The following is a 22,540-nucleotide window of genomic DNA, read 5'->3' on the forward strand; positions in this document are numbered from 1 at the left end:
CGGCTCGTCGAGCCTTATGGCTAAAGGGGTGGAAAGGAGATCCCCAAACGAAGTCTAAATTGTGTGGTCTTCCATGCCAGGGTGAGTACCTATTTGGTACTAAGTTAGACGAAATACTAACTAAAGCGGGTGAGAGGAAGAAGGGGTTCCCCAATAATACTTATCTTCCATCCTACAGGAGAGCGTTCCGTAAACCCACGTTTAATAGAAGAAAGGACTATAAAAACCAAGACCGCTGGGTTAATAAAGACTTTAAGCAGAAAGGAGCGTTTTTCGGAAAACGTCCATTCAAACCTGAGGATAAAACCCGTTAGGACAGATCTACCCGTTGGCGGTAGGTTGTCTTTTTTCACTTCACAATGGCTGACAATGACTTCCAATCCATGGGCAACTAGCCTTATATCTACGGGTCTTAAATTAAGATTTGCCCGAGTCCCTCCGGACTCATTCTTATTGACTTCCTTAAAGTCTCATTCACAACAAGAGGCCTTGGAACAGGAAATAATAAATCTCCTGTCCAAAGGGGTACTAGTGGAAGTCCCTTCTCATCAAAAAGGAAGGGGTTTTTATTCCCCTCTATTTTTGATTCCAAAACCAGACGGATCATTTAGAACAATAATTAACCTGAAAAGACTAAACGTCTTCTTAGAAAACCAAACCTTTAAAATGGAGTCTATACGATCAACTATAAAGCTCCTGTTTCCCCATTGCTTTATGGCAGTACTTGACCTTAAAGATGCGTATTACCATCTACCAATCTTCATTGAACATCAGCAATATCTACGGGTGGCAGTTATAATGGAAGGTCAGATAAGGCATTATCAATATACAGCAATGCCCTTTGGACTGTCGATAGCTCCGAGAGTCTTCACAAAATTAATGTCAGAAGTAATGTCATATTTGAGATTAAAAGACACTCTTGTAATACCATATTTAGATGACCTTCTTATAGTGGGCAACTCTCTTTCCCAATGCCATCAACGAGTACTTGATACAATTTCGTCCCTACAGGAATTGGGGTGGTTAGTAAACTGGGAGAAATCCAGGTTGTCCCCCACAACTCGACAAACATTCCTAGGGCTTATTCTAGATTCTACAAATCAAAGGTGCTTTCTTCCCGACTCTAAACAATTAGCAATTATAAACAAGGTACAATCGGTGATTAATAAACCCCTAATTTCCCTAAGAGAAGGGATGTCCCTTCTTGGTTCCTTTACATCATGTATCCCAGCTGTCCCATGGGCCCAATTCCATAGTAGAAAATTACAATATAAAATTCTACAGGAAGAAGAGAGGTTACAAGGCCAATTGGCTAGTCGGTTATCTTTACCATCTGACGTGGTAGATTCTCTTACCTGGTGGTTAGACCAGAGTCATTTTACCAGTGGGGTTCCCTGGGTGGTTAAACCTTCAAAAACACTCTTTACCGATGCCAGTCCTAGTGGTTGGGGAGCACACTTAGGAGATCAAATAGTTCAAGGTCTGTGGTCTCCTAGAGAATCGAATGATTCCTCTAATCAAAAAGAACTGAAGGCTATCTATCATGCCATATGTAAATTTCTTCCGCAGTTACACGGAACGCATACAAGAATCTTTTCAGACAACATGACAGCGGTGGCATACATAAACCACCAAGGGGGAACAAGATCAGAAGCTCTCATGTGTATAGCCGGCGACATTCTACCCATAGCAGAGGAGCACCTCCTATCCTTATCAGCACTGCATGTAAGAGGAGTCGACAATCCAAAAGCGGATTTCCTCAGCCGCCACACTCTCCGCCAAGGAGAGTGGGTTCTCAGCCGTCGTATCTTTTTAATGATAATCAAAAAATGGGGTACTCCCGAGAGACCTTTTTGCGACGAGACACAACAGACAAGTCAAAAGGTTCGCTCATTGTTCCGATCCGACAATCCAGATATCTTCGATGCTCTGCAAGTCCCATGGACATTCCAGAAAGCATATGCCTTTCCCCCACTAATACTTCTTCCAACGGTGATCAGGAAGATAAGGGAGGACAGAGCTCATGTGATCTTAATAGCTCCATTTTGGCCCAAGAGGCCATGGTTCTCCTGGCTGAGAATTATGTCAATTTCAGACCCGTGGATCCTTCCGGAGGATCAGGATCTGCTCTCCCAAGGCCCCTTCAACCACCCTCAGGTGAAGGGTCTGCGGTTGACTGCCTGGCATTTGAGAGGCGGCTGCTAAAAATGAGAGGATTTTCTAACAAAGTAATTGACACTCTGCTACTAAGTAGGAAAAAATCTACCACATCCATTTATGTGAGAGTGTGGAAAAAATTCTTAAACCTCTACCCAACAGCACTATCAAACGAGATTCAGATCCCTATGGTCCTAGAATTTCTTCAAAAAGGGCGCGATTTAGGTCTGGCAGTCAGTACCTTTAAAAGTACACATTTCTGCGCTTGGTGCTTTATATGGTCACGATATTGCAGGTGACAGGTGGGTAGCCAGGTTTATCGCAGCTTGCCAAAGGTCAGAGACAGTCCAAATTCCCCATGTACCACCTTGGGATGTTAATTTAGTCCTTGAAGCTCTAACAGACCACCCCTTTGAGCCACTACATTCAGCTCACATAAAACATGTTTCCATCAAGACAGCTCTTCTTGTTGCTTTGGTATTAGCTAGAAGAGTAAGCGACATACAGGCATTATCGATAGATCCACCGTTTATGTCTATATTTCCAGACAGAATTGTCCTAAAAACAGACCCTTCCTACTTACCCAAAGTATGCACTAAATTTCATAGATCACAAGAAATTTTTCTTCCCTCCTTCTATGATAACCCTACGAATCAGGAAGAACAAAAATACCACACATTAGATGTGAGGAGGGCCATATTAGCCTATTTAGATAGAACTAGCGCCTGGAGGAAGAGCAGGGCTCTCTTTATTTCCTTCCAGGGCCATAGAAAAGGAGATGGAATCACGAACGGCACTTTATCTCGGTGGATTCGGGATGCAATATGTCTGGCCTATTCATCCAAAGGGGAGAACCCGCCTGAGACTGTAAAAGCACACTCCACTCGGGCGATAGCATCATCCTGGGCCGAGCGAGCAGAAGTTCCAATAGAACTGATATGTAAGGCCGCAACTTGGGCTTCTCCCACTACATTCTATAATCACTATAGATTGGATTTATCTTCTTCATCTGACCTGTCTTTTGGTAGATCAGTTCTTAACACTGTGATCCCTCCCAAATGACTATCTCTGAAAGTCTCTCAAGTGGGTGCTGTCGTGGCGAAGAGAAAACACCGGATTACGTACCGGTAATGCTCTTTTATAGAGCCACGACAGCACCCCTTCACTTCCCTCCCTTATATATTAGTTTGCATATGAGCACGGATAAGGGTGATTGGTTCTTGTAAATATTAGTAGTTTAAGATAAAATGATAATAATTGCCTACTAATACTGGTGGGCGGTTCCTCGCAATCTCTGTAACCCAACTGTGGGAGCGAGGGGGACCGCCCCTTTTATCTCTCCATAGGGTTTCCTGTTCCTAGGGGCGGATCCCCTCTCTCAAGTGGGTGCTGTCGTGGCTCTATAAAAGAGCATTACCGGTACGTAATCCGGTGTTTCTCCCCCACCTCTTGCTTTTCCCTAAGTAATTTCTTCCCGACGTTTGCGTAGAGTTTCACGCCTGCGCAGTTAAGTGTAATGTCGCGCCTGCGCATTATGCTTTGCCCTACTGTGGACATAGCATACAGCTCGTCTCTGCGCATGCGCGGCTCTTCTCTGTAACCTGTGTGCCCCGGAAGTCTGGCTATGCAAATGGTGGTGTCCTGGATGCCGGTAAAATTTCCCCATCCAGAACTTCTTGCGTAAGTTTTGTAGATAAGCAACTTACGCAAGAAGTTCTGGATGGGGAAATTGGGGGAAAAAAATCTTGCAGGCAAATTTGCAGGATGTGTTTTTTTTCCCAAAACGACGCATTGTGACGGATATAAATAAACGGAAGTGTGAAAGTAGCCTTAGGAGGGAAACAACCCAGCAGCAGCAGGACCGCTACCTCCTCCTTCGTGCAAGGAGCAGTGACAGAGCCCTGCAAAATGACCTCCAGCAGGCCACTAACATCCATTTGTCTGCTCATCCTGTCAGACATCGGCCAGAGAACACTAAGGGTATGTCTCCACGTTACGGATGGGCGGCGGTATCGCCACAGCGGCGAAGCCGCTCGGCGCTAAGCCCCGCCCCCTTTCTGGGACGCGATCATGCCGGATGTGTTAACTCTTCACATCCGGGATGATCGCTCTGTCCCATAGGGCCCTGTGATATGCCTTGCGGGGACGCTGCGTCCCCGCAAGGTGTACGGACATGCTGCGATCTGAAAAGACGCGCAGCATGTCCGGAGTCGCAGGGCCGCCGCGTGCGGGTTTCCACGCATAGTGGAGACGGGATTTCATCAAATCCCCTCCACTATGCTGGAACATCTGGACGCTGCTTGTTTGACGCTGCAGCTCTGCGCAGCGTCAAACAAGCCGCGTTTCCTTACCGTGGAAACATACCCTAAGATTGGCAGATTTGACACTGGTGTTCTTCATGGATGAGAGCATACTGCGCATGTGAGAGAATCTGGAGACTCCGTAATGGTGTGGGGTGGCATTTCTTTGGAGGGCCGCACGGACTTCCATGTGTTAGCCAGAGGTAGCCTGACTGCCATTAGGTACAGAGATGAGATCCTCAGACCCATTGTGAGACCATATGCAGGAGCAGGGGTCCCTGGGTTCCTTCTGATGCAGGACAATGCTAGGTCTCATGTGGCTGAAGTATGTCAGCAGTTCCTGCATGATGAAGGCATTGATGCTACGGACTGGCCTGCCCAGTCCCCAGACCTGAGTCCAATCGAGCACATGATGTCTCTTTCCATCCACCAACGTCACGTTGCCTCACAGACTGTCCAGGATGTTGACTGATGCTTTAGTCCAGGTCTGGGAGGAGATCCCTCAGAAGACCATCCGCCGCCTCATCAGGAGCATGCCCAGGCGTTGTAGGGAGATCACACAGGCACGTGGAGGCCACACACACTACTGAGCATCATTTCCTTGTCTTGAGGCATTTCCACTGAAGTTGGATCAGCCTGTAATTTGATTTTCCACTGTGATTTTGAGTATCATTCCAAATCTAGACCTTCATGGGATATTAATTTTGATTTACATTGATAATTTTTATGTTTTATTGTTCTCAGCACATTCCACTATATAATGAATAAAGATTTGCAACTGAAATATTTAATTCAGTGATACCTCGGATGTGGGATTTTAGTGTTCCCTTTATTTTTGAGCAGTGTACAATTCCAGATGGCTATAGACACACATTAAGGATGTTGTTACATCCCAGGATTGGAGGAGGCATCCACACAGCACTCGGCCTGGAGCCATGTGCCTTTTTCCCAACCTGCCCCTAACTAGCACTAATCAATGAATGTAAACAGCACAGGTCTTGAACACCATAAGGAATGTACATAGGTTACAAAATTTCTTTCATTATGCACAGATTGGCTTTTATTTCCTGAAACTGGAACACGACTTTAATCAGTAGCTTTAACACTCGGCCTGATTCTTTGCTCACGTTTATTTTTTTGCTTGCAGAACTGCTCCATCCCTGCAGCCTCTGAGGAAGAGATATTTGCACTTCTGGGTCTGCAGTACGTGTCTCCTCCATACAGAAATGCCTGATTTATCAGTGTCCAGGTACGAGCTTGTACTAAAATGACTTATAAAATATTAAAGGGTATAACCACTGTACTAAACGTAAGCAAAGAATACATAAAGCAACTACTGTATCCCTTATTGAAGGTTGGTTTTCTATGGTAGCAAACCCACGTACCTTGTTTGAGAAATCTTCACCCTATACATACGGTGCTCTTGGTCATAATGTGGCTACAGATGGAAGAGCAGGTATCCAGTCACGTCGCTAAGCCTCGGCCATCAAAACACATTGGGAAATGTTTGACATGGGTACTTTATGCTGGTCTTAAAGGGCTTGTGCCACCATAAAAGATACATTTAATTAGGATGAAAACGTGTAAATATTTTAGTCATTAACAGCTATTGAAAATCCTTGGGGCATGTACTTCTTTTTCTTTCTGACGCTGACCAGTCATAAGCAGGGAATAACAAAGAACAGGTCGCCACAGTGGCTTAGAACAGGCTCTGTGAGAGACAATTAGAGCTGTTAATCACACTCGGGCCTGCTGTGCTGCAGCACCTGCCATGACTCCAGTGAGGAGAGCAGACAGTGTCATTGTGTCTCACACAGAGCCTGTTCTAAGTTCTGTGTTGGCATGTGCGGCAACATTAGCCGCAAAACGAGTCACGCTGCCAAAAGAATGAATGAGGATGAATTACGAACCCTAGGGTACTGCGACAATTCACAGAAATCAGACCCGGTTAAAATTTTTCCGACGTTATTGTTGTACTCCAGGGGTCACAATGCGTCGCCATTCACTTGTATTGTGCTGCGCTGTAGAAACCTGTGTCACGACCAAAGTCACAGTGTAGTCCCAGCCTAGTTGAGATTTGAGGCTTTAGGCTGTGTGCACACGATGCAGATTTAGAGCGGATCCGCAGCGGATTTTTCCACGCAGAAACGCTGCAGATCCGCACTGTGATTTACAGTACAATGAAAATCAATGGTTAAAAAAAAAAAAGCTGTGCGGAAATGCTGCGGATTTAAAAGAAGTGCATGTCACTTCTTTTGTGCGGCTCTGAAGCGTTTCTGCACCCTTCCATCATAGAAATCCGCAGTGGGAAAACCGCACAAAATCTGCATCAATTCTGCTGCAAATCCGCACAAAATTCCGCATAAAAACCGCGGCAAATCCGCAGCTGCGGATTCTGCCAGGAGATGCAGATTTTGTGCAGAAAATTCTGCACCCCATTCCCTACGTGTGCACATAGCCTTAGGGCATGTGCACATGTTGCAGATTTTTTTTTTAGTTTTTTTTTTTTCCTGCACAGATTTGTTACAAAACCTGAAGGATTTACTGATGCCAGCAATAGTGGATAATCTTGAAGTCTCATGCACACATTGATTACTTTTGACTTGCAGATTTAAAACTGCAGGGTGTCAATTCTTTCAATGTTTTTGCAGCAGATTTCACTCATACTAATTAATAGCGAAAAATCTGCACCAAAAACGAATGTAGAAAACTTATCAAAGTGCCTCTTTTACATAACATTTTTTTCTGCCAAAAAATGCTTATAAGGCCATTCCTCACCTCCTGCTCTGGAAGAAGAGGCAGGGAGGTAACTGGTGGAGGCCCTCGTGTCTCTTCCATTGAGTCAACCCTGTGTGTGCACACGCTGAAAGTAGGAGCAGAGAGTGGGAGAACCTACGCGGGCCAGAGATGTGTTAGCTTGTGTAAAATAGATTTTATGGTAGGCAAAAACGCATCCCTGAAGATTTGGGGCTCTGAATCAAAATGCCTAGCAATGACCCTGCCCAGCGCGAATCGCTGCGAGCCACATGTCGGGGAACCCTACATCGGCCAAACCTGCTTGTTTCAGTGGGACTGTCGGACCATCTAAAAAGAGCTCACCAACAATGTGCTAAAATGGTCCATCACGTAATTTGAACGACAGCCCACCCTCTAGTCAAGTGTAAAAACAGGTTGCCATCTCAAGAAATGCCGCACCTGAGACCTAGATCTCTATGACTGAGCAGCTGCTCATGGAAGAACGTGTGCTTACGATTCAGTCCTTCTGTCAGTTGAGACGTAGATCTCAGGAGCTGCGTTTCTTCAGACTGCAGACCATCCTAACTCATGACTAGGATGGACTGACACTTGAATAACGTGTTATGGCTATCTTATTACATTGTTGGAGAACACTTTTAATGTGTATTTGGGTTTCTTACTTTTAATGCTAGCAGTTGCTGAGTGACAAGCCAGAGAAACTCCGATCATAATAAACAGGTGTAATGGTCCAATATAGAGATAAGTCCCGAGCTTATTGAAACTCCTTACAGTAAAATGCCAGGTAGTAAACCTACGCATTTTGGCAGGTAGTTCAAACATGGTATATTATTTTGATTTAAGGCTACCTGCTGAAATGTGTAGGCGAGCTACCTGGCATATTACTGTGTGGAGTTTTACATGCACTACCAATGAAGGTGAAGTTTTAATAGGCTCAGGACTTATCTCTATGCTGGACCATTAGATCTCTTGTTTAATGCAATTACATTCACTTTGCTTGAACTATTAATGTGCAATAGAAGGCCGCCCCTGCCATGCAGAAGAGCGCACTGAGCCAATTACATCCACAGTGTGAGGATATGATGGCCCTGATTATTCATTCTGCCGTCTGAGACCAGCCTTGCATGGCCGTCAGTTCTGTCCCAATGTTGCTACTGGAATCAGCAGATTGTGAAGAAATTGTGGCCCATGTCCCAGATAAGATTTACCACACAGAGTCAAAGCTTATGTAAAAAATGGTTTATCTGTTCCATTTTTGTATAAAACACACGGGAGAAACCTAGCCAATCAACACACAAATTCCCATTCACAAGACTTCAGGATTTTTTTTTTCTGTGAAACTCTTCACCTAAAGAACATACAAAGGTTTTCCTTTAAGTCTACTCTCTATTACCTTCCATTTATCTATTTCTTTTAGAAAAAGTAACATTTTCAACGAAAATAAACAAAACAAATTCCACATATCCCCATTTTTTTTCTGTCCCAGTTACAGTACAATGGCAGAGGGAAACAGGTTATGTACTTTATGCAGTTTTCTGCTGTCCCTTCTTTCCAATGAGAGATTTGTGGATATGAGGAATAACACCTGCAAAGAAGAAGAAAAAAAATCACGGGTCTGTGCAATCCAACATGTGACCGATAAGATATCCTACATTAGTGCTGCACTGTAAGTAGGTCATTACCCAGTGTGCGTCCAGAAGCGTATGTAGTGTACGATATCCGGAACAAAAACCTAATAAAATACCCTACAGTAAACAAATATTCGTGCACAAAAATAATATACGGTATTTAGTTAACATGCTTTTTGATTAAAAAAAATGTGAAAGCCATCCCGCCTTGGGACAGCAACCATAATTGGGACGGTCGGTTGCCGTGACGAGGCGGGATGGCTTTCACATTTTTTTAATCAAAAAGCATGTTAACTAAATACCGTATATTATTTTTGTGCACTGATATTTATTGTTGGGTATTTTATTATGTTTCTGTCTGTTTTTTTTCTGTTAAGTGGCCTGTATGAACATGTGTTTACATGCTACATGCACATACGAAATAGGACAATGATAATCTGATTTGCTTTGTGTTTTATGCCAGATTCGCACATCTGTGCGCGGTGGTCCAGGCACTGGCCGTGGGTCTCCTGACCTGAACCTGATAGCCTCATATGTGCATATTAGACTGTTGAGCTTGGATCAGGAGACCCGCAGTGAGTCTGACACACAAGGCTGTGTGACTGCAGCCTTAGGCCGGGATCACACTACAGCGAGATACGGCCGAGCCTCGCAGGTTAAAACCAAGCTCTGGCACCGGCACTCCAGAGCGGAGCGTGCGGCCGCACAGCAATACATGAAGCCGCACGCTCGGCTCCGGAGTGCCGGTGCCAGAGCTTGGTTTTAACCTGCGAGACTCAGCCGTATCTCGCTGTAGTGTGACTCCGGCCTTACTCTTAGGCCGGGGTCACACTAGCGTATGGCATCTGATGGGAGAGCATGGGATGCGATATGCTAATGACCCTCGGCTCCTGCTCTGCTGAGTGTCATGCTACTGTGCTCTGATCCTCTTACACAGAGCCGATCGGAGCACAGCTGTGGAGGAGGTGACGAAAGTAATTTCTCCATCTCCGCTGTCAGTGTTGACGTATATCGCACCGCAGTCAGATGATATCCGAGTGATGTGCGCTATGTCACTCGCACCCATAGACTTATTTGGGTGCGAGTCTCGGTGCCAATCGCAGCATGCTGTGATTGTTCTCACATGCCTATTCGGCATGAGAAAATAATCGCAGATGTGAGCTGCCCCATAGAGGAACACTGGGCTGTATTGTACGGTAGTGTTGGCTCCAGCCTAAGTGTGTAAAACTTAGGATGCTACACTTTTTAGCAGTAAGCAAATCTAAATATACCTCCTCCTGCAATTGTGGCCTTGATGAGGGAGTCCAACTCTTCATCACCACGAATGGCTAGCTGCAAGTGACGAGGAGTGATACGCTTCACCTTCAAATCTTTAGAGGCGTTTCCTGCTAACTCCAACACCTGCTCATAAAATAGGACAGAGTTACTCTGTAGTTAAAGGATCACCTGTGTTTTGAGACTATTAAACTGGTTTTCTATAATCAAGCATTGGAAATTCCTAGAGAAAAATGATTCCCAGGACCCTGCTCCAGTAACATGTTGGTAGTCTATTGCCCCATGCCAACATCCTCCCTGAGACATCCTCAGTGTCATTTCTGTTTACTGCCTGCGACACCATGGGGGACTAGAGCTGGAGTGCACTGGTTCGGCGGCCATGGTCCTGTGGATCTCTTTGCTGTTCTCTAGTATCTTGTGTATATGGGGCACATACCTCCGCAGTAAGGTATTCCAGGATGGCAGCACTGTACACTGCTGCTGTAGCACCAACTCTTCCGTGACTTGTAGTGCGTGTCTTCAAGTGTCTGTGGATACGGCCCACTGGAAACTAACAACAAGTAAACCGTTATAGAACACAGGTTTTGAGGACTGGCAGCAGGTACACAGCTATTTACAGTACATAAAAACAATATATCCCCAAGCTCCTCCTCTTCTTCCTCAAACTAAGTTGCCCTCTGATACAGCAGCAAAGAAAGGGGTCTCCCAATGTGTCTAAGCCGAGTATCCCACCTACTCAAATGATATCAACGTTCCCAAAAGCTATGAACTTACACAGTGCCGCACCCATTACAGGCCCAGTATGATGGTACCCCTGGTATATCCGCTGTAGGCCGCATTTGCACTTGATATTAGGACGTTTCATCCTATATTTTAAGCCAAGATTCACCGTGAGTGATAAGAGGTGTACCTGCTCCATTAGGCTACGTTCACATTTGCGGTCAGCGCCGCAGCGTCGGGCGCCGCAGCGGCGCCGCATGCGTCATGCGCCCCTATACTTAACATGGGGGCGCATGGACATGCGTTGTGCTGCGTTTTGCGCCGCATGGCCGCAAGCGTTGGACGCAAGAAACGCTTCAAGTTGCATTTTTTTTGCGTCCAACTTGCGGGCAAAAACGACGCATGCGGCGCAAAACGCAGCGTTTTAGCGTGCGTTTTGCCGCGTTTTTGTTTGCGTTGTGCGCTGCGGCGCCGACGCTGCGGCGCACAACGCAAATGTGAACGTAGCCTTACATGTGTGTGTTTAGGATTCATATAAAAGATAGATGTATAGAAGTAGGAGCATGTGTGTGGGCATTCGTCCCGCAATACAAACTCTCTTATGAAGAATTGATTCACTAGTGCATTCCAGAGCAGTTTAGCGCAGAAGCCATATGCAAATCAGTCTGGTAGTTCTTTGGGGGGGGGGGGGGGGTCAATGCACCTGGATTTAGTCCCAAGTGCATTGACACGCCCCCAGTGCACTTTCAGCCTGATTTGCCTACGGAGTGTAAACTAGATTTCTCTTGAATAACACAAAAAATGCACAATATTTTTAATTTTATTGGGGCACAAGTTTCTATACAGCAAATGTGAAAAAAAAAAAAATTTCCGACAGGTTTTCTTTAAATTGAGGGACCTTTGTTTGTATTAGGCTGGAGTCACACTGGCGTATAACATCGGATGCGATATGTGAATGACCCTCGGCTCCATCTCTGCCCGTGAACTGTGCTCCGATCTTCTCGCATCAGAGAATCGCAGCACAGGTGCGGAGGAGACTGAGTCATTTCTCCGTCTGCTCCATGGCCTGACTTGGCGTATATGGAACTGCACTGGGATGACATCACATGCACCCATAGACTTGTATGAATGCGAGTGAGCGGGGTCTCGTCACCAAGCGCAGCATGCTGTGATTATTTTCTCATCCCGATTTGGCATGAGAGAACAATCTCTGCTCTGATCTGCCCTATAGTATAATATTGGACAGAGTGCTATCTGATAAATCATCAGATGGCATTCGGCTCTGTTACACGCTAGTGTGACCTCGGCATTAAAGGTGCTTACTATGACATCTATTAGCTACCTGATGGTGCCAAAATGTAACAATGTCAGGCAAAAAAGATCTTACCTGCAGTCCTGCTCTCTGTGAGCGAGACACTGCCTTGGCCTTAGCCTTCCCACTATCCTTCCCCGCTTTACCACCAGCCTGTATGAAAAGACAATGAGAGTTACAAACAAATATTACTGTCCTCCTGCATGTAAAACTTCAATGAGGATGAGCTTCTGCACAAGTGTCATTTATTCTGGAAAATCCTTTATTATTGCATGTGTATTGTTTGCACACACGTCTAAACCAAGGCTAAATGCTGCATTAGGCTGAGACTGCACAACACCTCAGCAAAACTGCAACCTTTTAATGTTTTCCTAGGGAAAAAAAAGATTAAATCTAACCATACTGGACTTAGGGCACGGGTCACTTGCCACAATCCATTCCCCCATCATAGGTGAGAATTAAAAGGAACCTGTCACCAGCTTCATGCTGCCCAAACAATTGGAGCTTGACTGAATGATTGCAGCCAGGTATATTATTTTAAGAAACTCTCTGATGTTTCAGAGACATAATACTTTAAAAATTTGGCAAGGGACCATAGCCGGAGACAAGTCTATATGATGCCACCCCCGGCTGGCTTCTCCCAGCACTGCTAGGGCTCACACATAATAATTGTAAAGTGCTGCGGAATATGTTGGCGCTTACATAAAATTAAGAATAGACATGTACAGACAATAAAGACATTATGGAGTAACACATACTGTAGTTCACCGGTTACAGGAGTGAGGGTCCTGCTCACAAGCTTGCAATCCATAATGAAATAGGGGGGACACAACAGGTAGAAGGTGCTGTTATGTCTGGTCCAACCATCACTATAATGAGGGATTTCCTATAAAACTGCATGATCCAGACATCAGCCAGTATCTGTCAGTTACCGTGAGCTATTGAGGGCATGGATGATGTAGAGACAGATGAATAGAAGGGAGCAGATTCTGATTAACAGAAAGAGGTAACGGGAGAGTTAGATTAGCGAGTTGAGGCGATAGGTCTGTCTAAAGCTTTAATTTTAAAGCATACTTAAAAACATGGGGGTTAGATATTAGTCAGATTGTTTGGGGTAGTGAATTCCAAAACACTGGCGCAGCACTAGAGAAGTCTTGGAGACCGAATTGGGAGGTTTGGATTATGGAGGATGTTAGTCTTAGATCAATTGCACCTGATTGATAGGTCGGTCTCTATAAGCCCCTCACAATCCGTTGGCTTGACGGATCCGTCGCAGATTGTGAAAAACTGATGCAATGGATTTGTTTTTTCGCCAGATCCGACTAGCAGATCAGGCTAATTGGATCCTAAAAAAAAATCAGAGCATGCTCAGTTTAAAAAAACTGAATCCGTCAAATAACGGAATCCGGCGCCCATAAGCTGCCCATTCGAGCAAATTAGTCGCTGTCCGTTTTTTCGACGTACACAAAAAAATGTTACTTTGTCCGTTGTCTCCGGCCGCCGAACAAACAATTTTCAACGGATCCAGCGAACGTCAGATGGAACGTGAGGCCATCTGTCGCTAATACAAGTCTGAGAAAAAAACAGATCCGGCGGCATCAGTTGCCAGATCCGTTTTTTTCAAAAGTCGACGGATTGCGACTGATAGGCCCCATTCACACATCAGTTTTTTGCTAACAGAGTCATGTCAATCGCCTAGAGCGGCATCGGAGCAGCCGGCCTAGTCTTGTCTCTGGCTATGGTTCCTGGCTGGATCTTAAGTATGTTTTCTTTGAAACTCCACATTTCAGAGAACCATACCTGGCTGCACTAGAGCAGTCAGGCTCTGTGATTCATGCTGCCCGTGGTTTGAGCAGCATAACACTGGCGACAAGCTCCCTTTTTAAAGTCACATCGACCCCGTTCCTTCCCTTTCGTGTCTCGTCATTTGAATACAACAATTTATTCACATACCATGATACAACGTTTCAATACTAATTGTTGCACTATACGATCCCTTTCCAAATAAGTATATGCTGGTTAATATACTTAAACTTTGTTGATTGTGCCCATTGTGCAACCTGAATTTGATTCTGATGTATGCTGAAACATCAATTGTTAATTGTAACTTCAATAAAAATAGATTGAACCATAAAGGCACATCGATTGCATAATGTTCTCACCGCTCCCAAGTGAAGACCCGGAGATCTAGCTCGCACATGATTTGCTGCTCACCATGTAGACAGGGTCATCATTGTTGTCCACAGGTAAGGCTACTTTCACACTGATCTGTCGGTACGGGCCCGTCGCAATGCGTCGGGCCGACAGACGCTGTGGAATAACTGCAAGACGTGGGCAGCGAATGCAGTTTTACAATGCATCCACTGCCCCATTCTGCAGTCTGGGGAGGAGGGGGCGGAGTATCGGCATCCGTGGTCGAAAATGGCGGACGCGACGCACGCATCCGTTGCACGACGGATGCGACGTGTGGCAATCCATCGCTAATGCAAGTCTATGGAGAAAAAACGCATCCTGCGGGCAACTTTGCAGGATGCGTTTTTCTGCAAAACGACGCATTGCGACGTACGCCATAAGACGCAAGTGTGAAAGTAGCCTAACGTTTTTTTAACGTTTACGCTGGTAACCAGGGTAAACATCGGGTTACTATGCGCGGCCCTGCGCTTAGTTACCCGATGTTTACCCTGGTTACAAGCGAACACATCGCTGGATCGCTGTCACACACAACGATCCAGCGATGTCAGCGGGTGATCAAGCGACGAAAGAAAGTTCCAAACGATCTGCTACGACGTACGATTCTCAGCGTGATGTCTGATCGCAGTAGCGTGTCAGACACAGCGATATCGTAACGATATCGCTAGAACGTCACGAATCGTGCCGTCGTAGCGATCAAAATTGCACTGTGTGACAGTACCCTAACCCTGCACTTGGTGAGATTGTAGCCCAGCGGGGACAACTTGCTACTTAAGGTGCTGCCGATACATCTTCAATAGATGTGTGTTGGGTCACTAGTGTTTCCTCCCGGCAGCCCTGGATAAACATGCAAGCTTGGTTTAAAGTTTATCTGTCACTATTTATATATGAAAGGAGTTGCACAATGCTGCAGAGCGTCTGGGTCCAGTGACCCGCCTCCCCTCCCCCCACCAATCAGTCAATAAACTGCTCTGAAGTCTGCGGCTTTTGCATCAGCCGTCTATGGGCTCATCAGTAAGGCTACTTTCACACTAGCGTTAACTGCAATCCGTCACAATGCGTCGTTTTGCAGAAAAAACGCATCCTGCAAAAGTGCTTGCAGGATGCGTTTTTTCTCCATTGACTAACATTAGCGACGGATTGCCACACGTCGCAACCGTCGTGAGACGGTTGCGCCGTGTTGTGGCGGTCCGCCGGGAGCAAAAAAACGTTACATGTAACATGTGCGGCCGGAACTCCGCCCCCACCTCCCCGCACCTCACAATGGGGCAGCGGATGCGCTGGAAAAATGCATCCGCTGCCCCCGTTGTGCGGCGGAGACAACGCTAGCGTCGGTGACCTTGGCCCGACGCTAGTGTGAAAGTAGCCTAAGTCGATGTTCACAGCTCTGAGAGAGTGAAGGTACTTAGACTTACTATTGAGCCTATCAACAGCTGTGAAAGCACAGCTTATGTTGGAGCTATGGAAATCAAAGCTTTATTTTGACTTTGCAGCACCTGTCATATATAATGACGTTTATACAGACTTAAACAGAGCTTGTATGTTTTCAATGGGAGAGCGAACGGCCTGACACCTCAGGTAGCCGCTTATCTGTCAGGGAAAATATCGGACCTGCTTTGCTCTAATGCAGGGATGAGGAACCTCAGGCCCTAGGGCTGCTTACGGCCCTCGATGACCTTTTATGTGGCCTTAGGGCGGATTCCCAGGGCAGGTAGCTGTATTTTAATGGCCTATGGCCCTTTAATTTCTTCTTGCTCTGTGAGAATGCACACGCAGTGTTCACTACTGAGTGCTGAAGCGTGCAATGAAAGATTGTGAGTGGAGTTAGCAAATAAATATCCAAATGGCCCTTGGCAGAAAAAAAATGTTCCCCACCCCCGGTGTAATGTGTGAGGGCAGTGAAAACAAAAGTTTAGTTTTAGGCTGGGGTCACACATGGCGTAAGACAATACGCCACGTATTATACGTCTGTACTACGCGTTCAATACGCCAAAATGTCTCCGTAATCGACTTCCGTAGTTACTGCGTTGCTTAGGTGTGGTCGCGTATTTTGCGCATGTGCTTGTGCGTGTGTAATCCGTATGTGATCCGTATGGCGTATTTATCACGCACCATGACAAAATGGACATTTAACGGTTTTCAGGCCTGCAAATCATTTAAACCATCATTAACCACACTATTTAAGCCCTCTACAACAGGTGTAGCCCTCCCATCTGCCCTATATGTTCTCTAGCATATTTTGGCTGTGTTGCTTTGAGATTACAAACATGTCTGACCCTGTGTATTTAAGCACAACTCAGCGGGTGTTGCTTCACTGGGTGTTGTCTCGTCGCTTTGGCCAGCCATATCAGGTCAATGTGGATCCGCGAAGGAGGAGACAAAGATTGTGGGTACATCCTATATTGTCCCAACGCCAGAGTAAAGGCCATTTCCCGAGACTATATTCAGCTTTGAGGGCACATCCAGACAAGTTTTACCAGTATACTCGTATGTCCATCCGGACTTTTGACATGTTGTTGGAGATCTTACGTCCTGGCCTCACCTTTCAGGACACCTGGATGAGAAAAGCCATCTCTGCTGAGGAGCGTCTGCTCCTAACCTTACGGTAGGTATTCCACATTTGCAAATACGGTTTTTGGTATTTTTGGGGGTTCAAAATGTGTGGTGTCCTACTAGGTTTCATTAACTTCACTTGGACATGAAGCCACAAGCACATATAAAAGAATGTTGTCAAGCTTCAAGTCGATTTAGATTTTCTATTGAAACTTTTTATACTGTAAATAATTGAATAGTAAATGAAATATACACTTGTGCTTATTCCTTTTTTCGTCGTCCTCATGTTTTTTTTTTCCCCTTTTTGTTGTATTGCAGCTTCCTGGCCACAGGCTTGTCCTATGCGGGTCTACACCTGGAGTTTCTGATTGGGCGGTCGACCATTTCAGGCATTGTTAGGACAACCTGTTCCCAAATCTGGCAGAAACTACATGAAGCTGTGTTGCCTGAGCCAAAACAGGACGATTGGATTCAAATCGCCACAGGTTTCAGAAATAATTGTGACTTCCCTAATTGCATTGGAGCTGTGGATGGGAAACATATCAGGGTGCGTAAGCCGCCGAACTCTGGTTCCCAATTCTACAATTACAAGCAGTTTTTCTCTGTAGTTCTGTTAGCAGTTGCTGACAGTAACTACAGGTTTATAATTGTAGACATTGGGGCCTATGGGCGAACTGGAGACTCTAGGGTCTTCAATTCGTCCATAATGGGTCGGCGGCTACGTGACAACCAGTTGAACCTCCCACCACCACAACAACTCCCAGGCTCAAATGCGGAAGCAGTGCCTTTTGTTTTGGTTGGAGATGAGGCCTTCCAACTGTCGAGGCACGTCATGAGGCCTTACCCCAGGCGCAACCTTGACCACCGGCGGAGGGTGTTTAATTTGAGACTTGCCAGGGCACGGAGACTGGTTGAGTGCGCCTTTGGGATTCTTGTTGCCAAATGGCGTGTTCTTCAGTCTGCCATCCAGCTGAGTGAGTCTTCAATCAACGAAGTGATAAAAGCCTGTGTAATTCTACATAATTTCACAAGAATACATGATTGTTCCTCGCCAAATTTTGAAGATAACCTCATGAACAATGTTAGTAGGCCTACCCCATATGTCCCTCCTCCGCGTCGTCCACTTTCTGGTCTTAAAGTTCGTGATATCTTTACAAATTATTTTTTGACTCCTGAAGGTGCTACTCCCTGGCAAGACTATTCCTTTTTGCATGTGTAATTAATTAGCTCTATAAAGTATGTGTTAACCAAGTTTAAAACTCTGTGTGTTGTAATTTATTTTTTCACATATGGTTATCAGCATATCATGTGTGTGTGATTGAAGAATGAATACAGCGCATCCAGACGGTGATTGGTAATAATCAAACGTTTTACTGTATAACTTTTTGAAATGTCTAGGTTATTATTTTGTCCTAACCTTTTTTTTAGCCTAAGAAAGGCCTATTTTTGTTGTCATCCAAAACTTGGTACTACATCCACAATAAACAATGCTCTGTAGGGACAATACAAATGAAAGTTGTGTCTAAAAATCATATTAACAAAAAATTTAAAAAAAAGTTTAAAGAAACATAAAAAAACAAAAAAACAAAAAACAAAAAAATTACAAGTCCTGGTAGGTTGGTGCAGGAGAAGTAGCTTGCTCAGTGTCTGCATCAGGTGGCACTTGTAGGCCCAATTGTCCAGCACCCTGTGCAGATGTTGTAGTGGCCTGAGGGACATTAGCCCAGCTATGATGCTGGGAACTTGGAAGAGTGGGGCGTGGATTTTGGAGATACCCCTGCTGGGGATGACCATATGGCCGGGAATCATAACCCAAACCAAAATGACCATATTGTCCATACCCAGGTTGGGACCAGCCTCCAGCACTGGGTGTGGACAAGTGGCCATATTGGGATGTTTGATGATATCCCGCCATATGTTGCTGAGGTGGCCATTGTGTGTTTGTTGTGGGTTGGGGCTGAGGTGTTGGCTGACGTGGAGGGGGTGCTTCAGATCCTTGTGGAGCTGCCAGGCCTTGTAATCTCTGAGGCCGCAGAACATTTTCAGGTGACATCTGCCACTGTTCAATCATCAGCATGAGATTGTATGGGTTATTTGGGGGGGTGCATGCGTCCACAAGGATCTGAAAACAGCCTCTCACACGAAGCCTTAACTCCCGCTCTATGGACCTTAAGTACTGGGCAAGGCTCCTGGTAAAACCCTCCTCCCCATCATCGTCTCGGACACGTGCCAAATAGCTCATGACCCCAGCATCCACGTTTTGGCGGCTTTGGATCAGCTGTCTTCTGCGGCGTGCACGCTGTGGTCTTACTGCAGCCTGTGGGGATGGATCCAGGGCAACAGTCGGGCTGCTGCTATTTCCAGGGTCATCCTGGCTAGGTGGTGGTGCTGCTGATGATGCTGCGGCGGAAGAGGCAAACTGTGGGTCCTCTTGGTGTGGTATGGATGCAGATGGAGCTGCCTGACCAGATGAGAGGGATCCAGGAGGGATGGAGCCAGAGGGAGCAGCAGATGGACCAGCCACCTCTTCACCTTCACCAACTGGGTCAATGACCAGTTCCGAGTCAGACCCTGTCTCCCTGTCAGTGAGGTTAGACTGAGTTCTGAAAAAGAACAATGTTTTAGGTACAAAATTTTGCCCCAAAAAAATTACACTAAAAAAGATATTAAAAAAATTAATTGAGGTGGTTACTTACGGCCTGAGGTCCATGCTGGGATTCAGAAAGTTGAGCCGGTCAAAATAGATGTATTTCTTTTTTTTGGGAGGTGCCCCGGCTCCACTTCTCTCCCGCTGCTGCCTCTCCCTCCTGTACTGATCGCGGATACTCCGCCACCTTGTTGTAACATCACCCACTGAAACCACAAAAAATACACACATTCATTAGCCCATTAAGCAGAGAGCTCACAAAAGGTGTAACTGACTAGACACATTTAAGTGGAGCATCCAAATAGGCATTTGGGGAGCACATTTAATATAAAATTAAAAAAAAAAGCAAGCAAGGCCACAAGGCCAGAGTCCAATAACCTCCATCACAGAAAGGACAAATAATGGGAAACGCTGTGTAGTAAAAGGGCCACCGATTGTAATTATTAATGAAAACCGGTTATCATGTACAACACCATGTATCTACTAGTGGGCTTTCTATTTCCTTCATGAAGATTTCTGCCATTCTTGATGAGAAAATCAAAGTAGTAAGCGCCTGATGATTCCCAATAAAATTACATTTCAAACATGGGTGTACTTACTTATCTGTCGCTGTGCCGCACGTGGCTGCTGGTCATAATGTGGGAAGAGGGCCACACAAACGCTCCTCCATGCTGCCTCTTTTAGTGCCCTGTTGGCATAATTTGGGTCTCTTTGGTCCCAGATGACAGGCCTCTCTTGTACCAAAATGATAAGCATGTCCGCGTTCACAATGTTGGCCATGCTGAATATCACTCCGTGGAGGCGTGCAGCAGACTTCCGGGTTCACTGTCTGGCTTTTTCAGCTAATTAGCATGTCTCACCTGCCTGATTGAGGCCTTTGGACGTTTCAGGACATCTGCCAGTAAGTTGCGTATTTCTCGCAAGGCACACGCATGGTCCGTAAGCATTCCGTATTATACGCTCTCCCATAGACTTTCATTGGCGTATTTTTTGCGCGATACGCTGACAAACGCAGCATGCTGCGATTTTCTACGCCCGTACAATGCCGTATATTACGGATCCGTAATATACGCCTGATAGGACTAGACCCATTGAGAATCATTGTGCCGTATGTAATGCGAGTTTTACGGACGTAGTTTCTGCGCTCTTACGTCCGTAAAACACGCATGTGTGACCCCAGCCTTATTGTTTCAGTAAAGTGACTTCAGGACGAGCACTTCCTCCTGCATGATGTGTAAGGCTGGGGTCACACATGGCGTAAGAAAATACGCCACGTATTATACGTCCGTACTACGGCCGTAATACGGAGAAATGTCCCCAAAATATTGATCCGTAGTCAGGGTGTTTCAGCGTATTTTGCGCATGGCATCCTCCGTATGTAATCCATATGGCATCCGTACTGCGAGATTTTCGCGCAGGCTTGCAAAACCGACATCTAATGGATTTATGTGCTCAAATGTTAGGGAAAACATATATACAGTATATATATATATATATATGTCATTGAGACACATATATATATATTCTGTATTTAGATTTCATTCAGCGCGATATCTGTGAACAGCCGCTAATTCAATTGCCGGCTTTTCATTTCTCCTGCACAAACCCGACAGGATATGAGACATGATTACATACAGTAAACCATCTCATATCCCCTTTTTTGTTGCATATTCCACACTACTAATGTTAGTAGTGTGTATGTGCAAAATTTCAGCGCTGTAGCTGCTGAAATAAAGGGTTAAATGGCGGAAAAAATTGGCGTGGGCTCCCGCGCAATTTTCTCCGCCAGAGTGGTAAAGCCAGTGACTGAGGGCAGATATTAATAGCCAGGAGAGGGTCCATGGTTATTGGCCCCCCCGTAGCTAAAAACATCTGCCCCCAGCCACCCCAGAAAAGGCACATCTGTAAGATGCGCCAATTCTGGCACTTGGCCACTCTCTTCCCACTCCCTGTAGCAGTGGGATATGGGGTAATGAAGGGTTAATGTCACCTTGCTATTGTAAGGTGACATTAAGCCAGATTAATAATGGAGAGGCGTCAATTATGACACCTATCCATTATTAATCCAATTGTTTGAAAGGGTTAAAAAACACACACACACATGATTACAAAGTAGTTTAATGAAATAAACACAGCGGTTGTTGTAATAATTTATTGTTCTCCCATTCCATTTCCAGGACCTCGCTTGGCAACATAATAAACGCACAAGATACATACCTTCTGCTGTCAGATCTCGTCCCACGAAGTAATCCATCTGAAGGGGTTAACTAATATTACAGGCAGGAGCCCTGCAAATGCAGCTGTGCTCCGTGCTTGTAATCCCCGGGGAATTAATGAAATGTAGGTCATTGACCTACATTTCCTTCAGTCGCGGTGATGCGCCCCCTGGTGGATGTCCTCATATGACCTGGAGCGTGGGAAAAAGTTCCCAGGCTGCAGTTCATGAGAACATCCAGCAGGGGCGCATCACCGCGACTGAAGGAAATGTAGGTCAATGACCTACATTTCATTCATTCCCCGGGGATTACAAGCACGGAGCACAGCTGCATTTGCAGGGCTCCTGCCTGTAATATTAGTTAACCCCTTCAGATGGATTACATCGTTGGACCTGACAGTACATCAGAAGGTATGTATCTTGTGCGTTTATTATGTTGCCAAGCGAGGTCCTGGAAATGGAATGGGAGAACAATAAATTATTACAACAACCGCTGTGTTTATTTCATTAAACTACTTTGTAATCATGTGTGTGTGTGTTTTTTAACCCTTTCCTACAATTGGATTAATAATGGATAGGTGTCATAATTGACGCCTCTCCATTATTAATCTGGCTTAATGTCACCTTACAATAGCAAGGTGGCATTAACCCTTCATTACCCCATATCCCACCGCTACAGGGAGTGGGAAGAGAGTGGCCAAGTGCCAGAATTGGCGCATCTTCCAGATGTGCCTTTTCTGGGGTGGCTGGGGGCAGATGTTTTTAGCCACGGGGGGGCCAATAACCATG

The 22,540-nt window shown here is 45.5% G+C and overlaps 2 protein-coding genes across 2 annotated transcripts in view; both read right to left on the minus strand.

Annotated features, from left to right (window-relative positions):
• Positions 1 to 8,435: 8,435 nt before the first annotated feature.
• Positions 8,436 to 22,540, minus strand: part of LOC143775042 (histone H2A.V) — a 30,383-nt gene continuing 16,278 nt past the window's right edge. The window contains exons 2-5 of the mRNA XM_077262868.1: positions 12,222 to 12,299; positions 10,551 to 10,664; positions 10,111 to 10,240; positions 8,436 to 8,796 (exon numbers count right to left, since the gene is read on the minus strand). Of these exons, the coding sequence (XP_077118983.1) occupies positions 8,735 to 8,796; positions 10,111 to 10,240; positions 10,551 to 10,664; positions 12,222 to 12,299 (384 nt within the window). The 3' untranslated portion in view covers positions 8,436 to 8,734. The remainder of the gene's footprint in view (positions 8,797 to 10,110; positions 10,241 to 10,550; positions 10,665 to 12,221; positions 12,300 to 22,540) is intronic.
• LOC143773363 (uncharacterized) lies at positions 18,243 to 19,861 on the minus strand. Its single transcript, XM_077260839.1, has 2 exons — positions 19,586 to 19,861; positions 18,243 to 19,492 (listed from the first exon to the last, which is right to left on the minus strand). Exons 1-2 carry the CDS (start codon positions 19,765 to 19,767, stop codon positions 18,490 to 18,492), a joined length of 1,185 nt encoding a protein of 394 aa, XP_077116954.1. The 5' UTR covers positions 19,768 to 19,861; the 3' UTR covers positions 18,243 to 18,489.

Source organism: Ranitomeya variabilis, chromosome 5, assembly GCF_051348905.1.
Source record: "Ranitomeya variabilis isolate aRanVar5 chromosome 5, aRanVar5.hap1, whole genome shotgun sequence".
Classification (NCBI taxonomy): Eukaryota; Metazoa; Chordata; class Amphibia; order Anura; family Dendrobatidae; genus Ranitomeya; species Ranitomeya variabilis.

What these genes read in the sequence shown, in the direction of transcription:
- LOC143773363 (XM_077260839.1), bottom strand. Translation starts at nt 19,767, where the DNA reads ATGTGTGTATTTTTTGTGGTTTCAGTGGGTGATGTTACAACAAGGTGG. An exon ending in CCCAGCATGGACCTCAGGCC is followed by an intron (nt 19,493 to 19,585) that starts GTAAGTAACCAC and finishes GTTCTTTTTCAG; the next exon opens with AACTCAGTCTAACCTCACTG.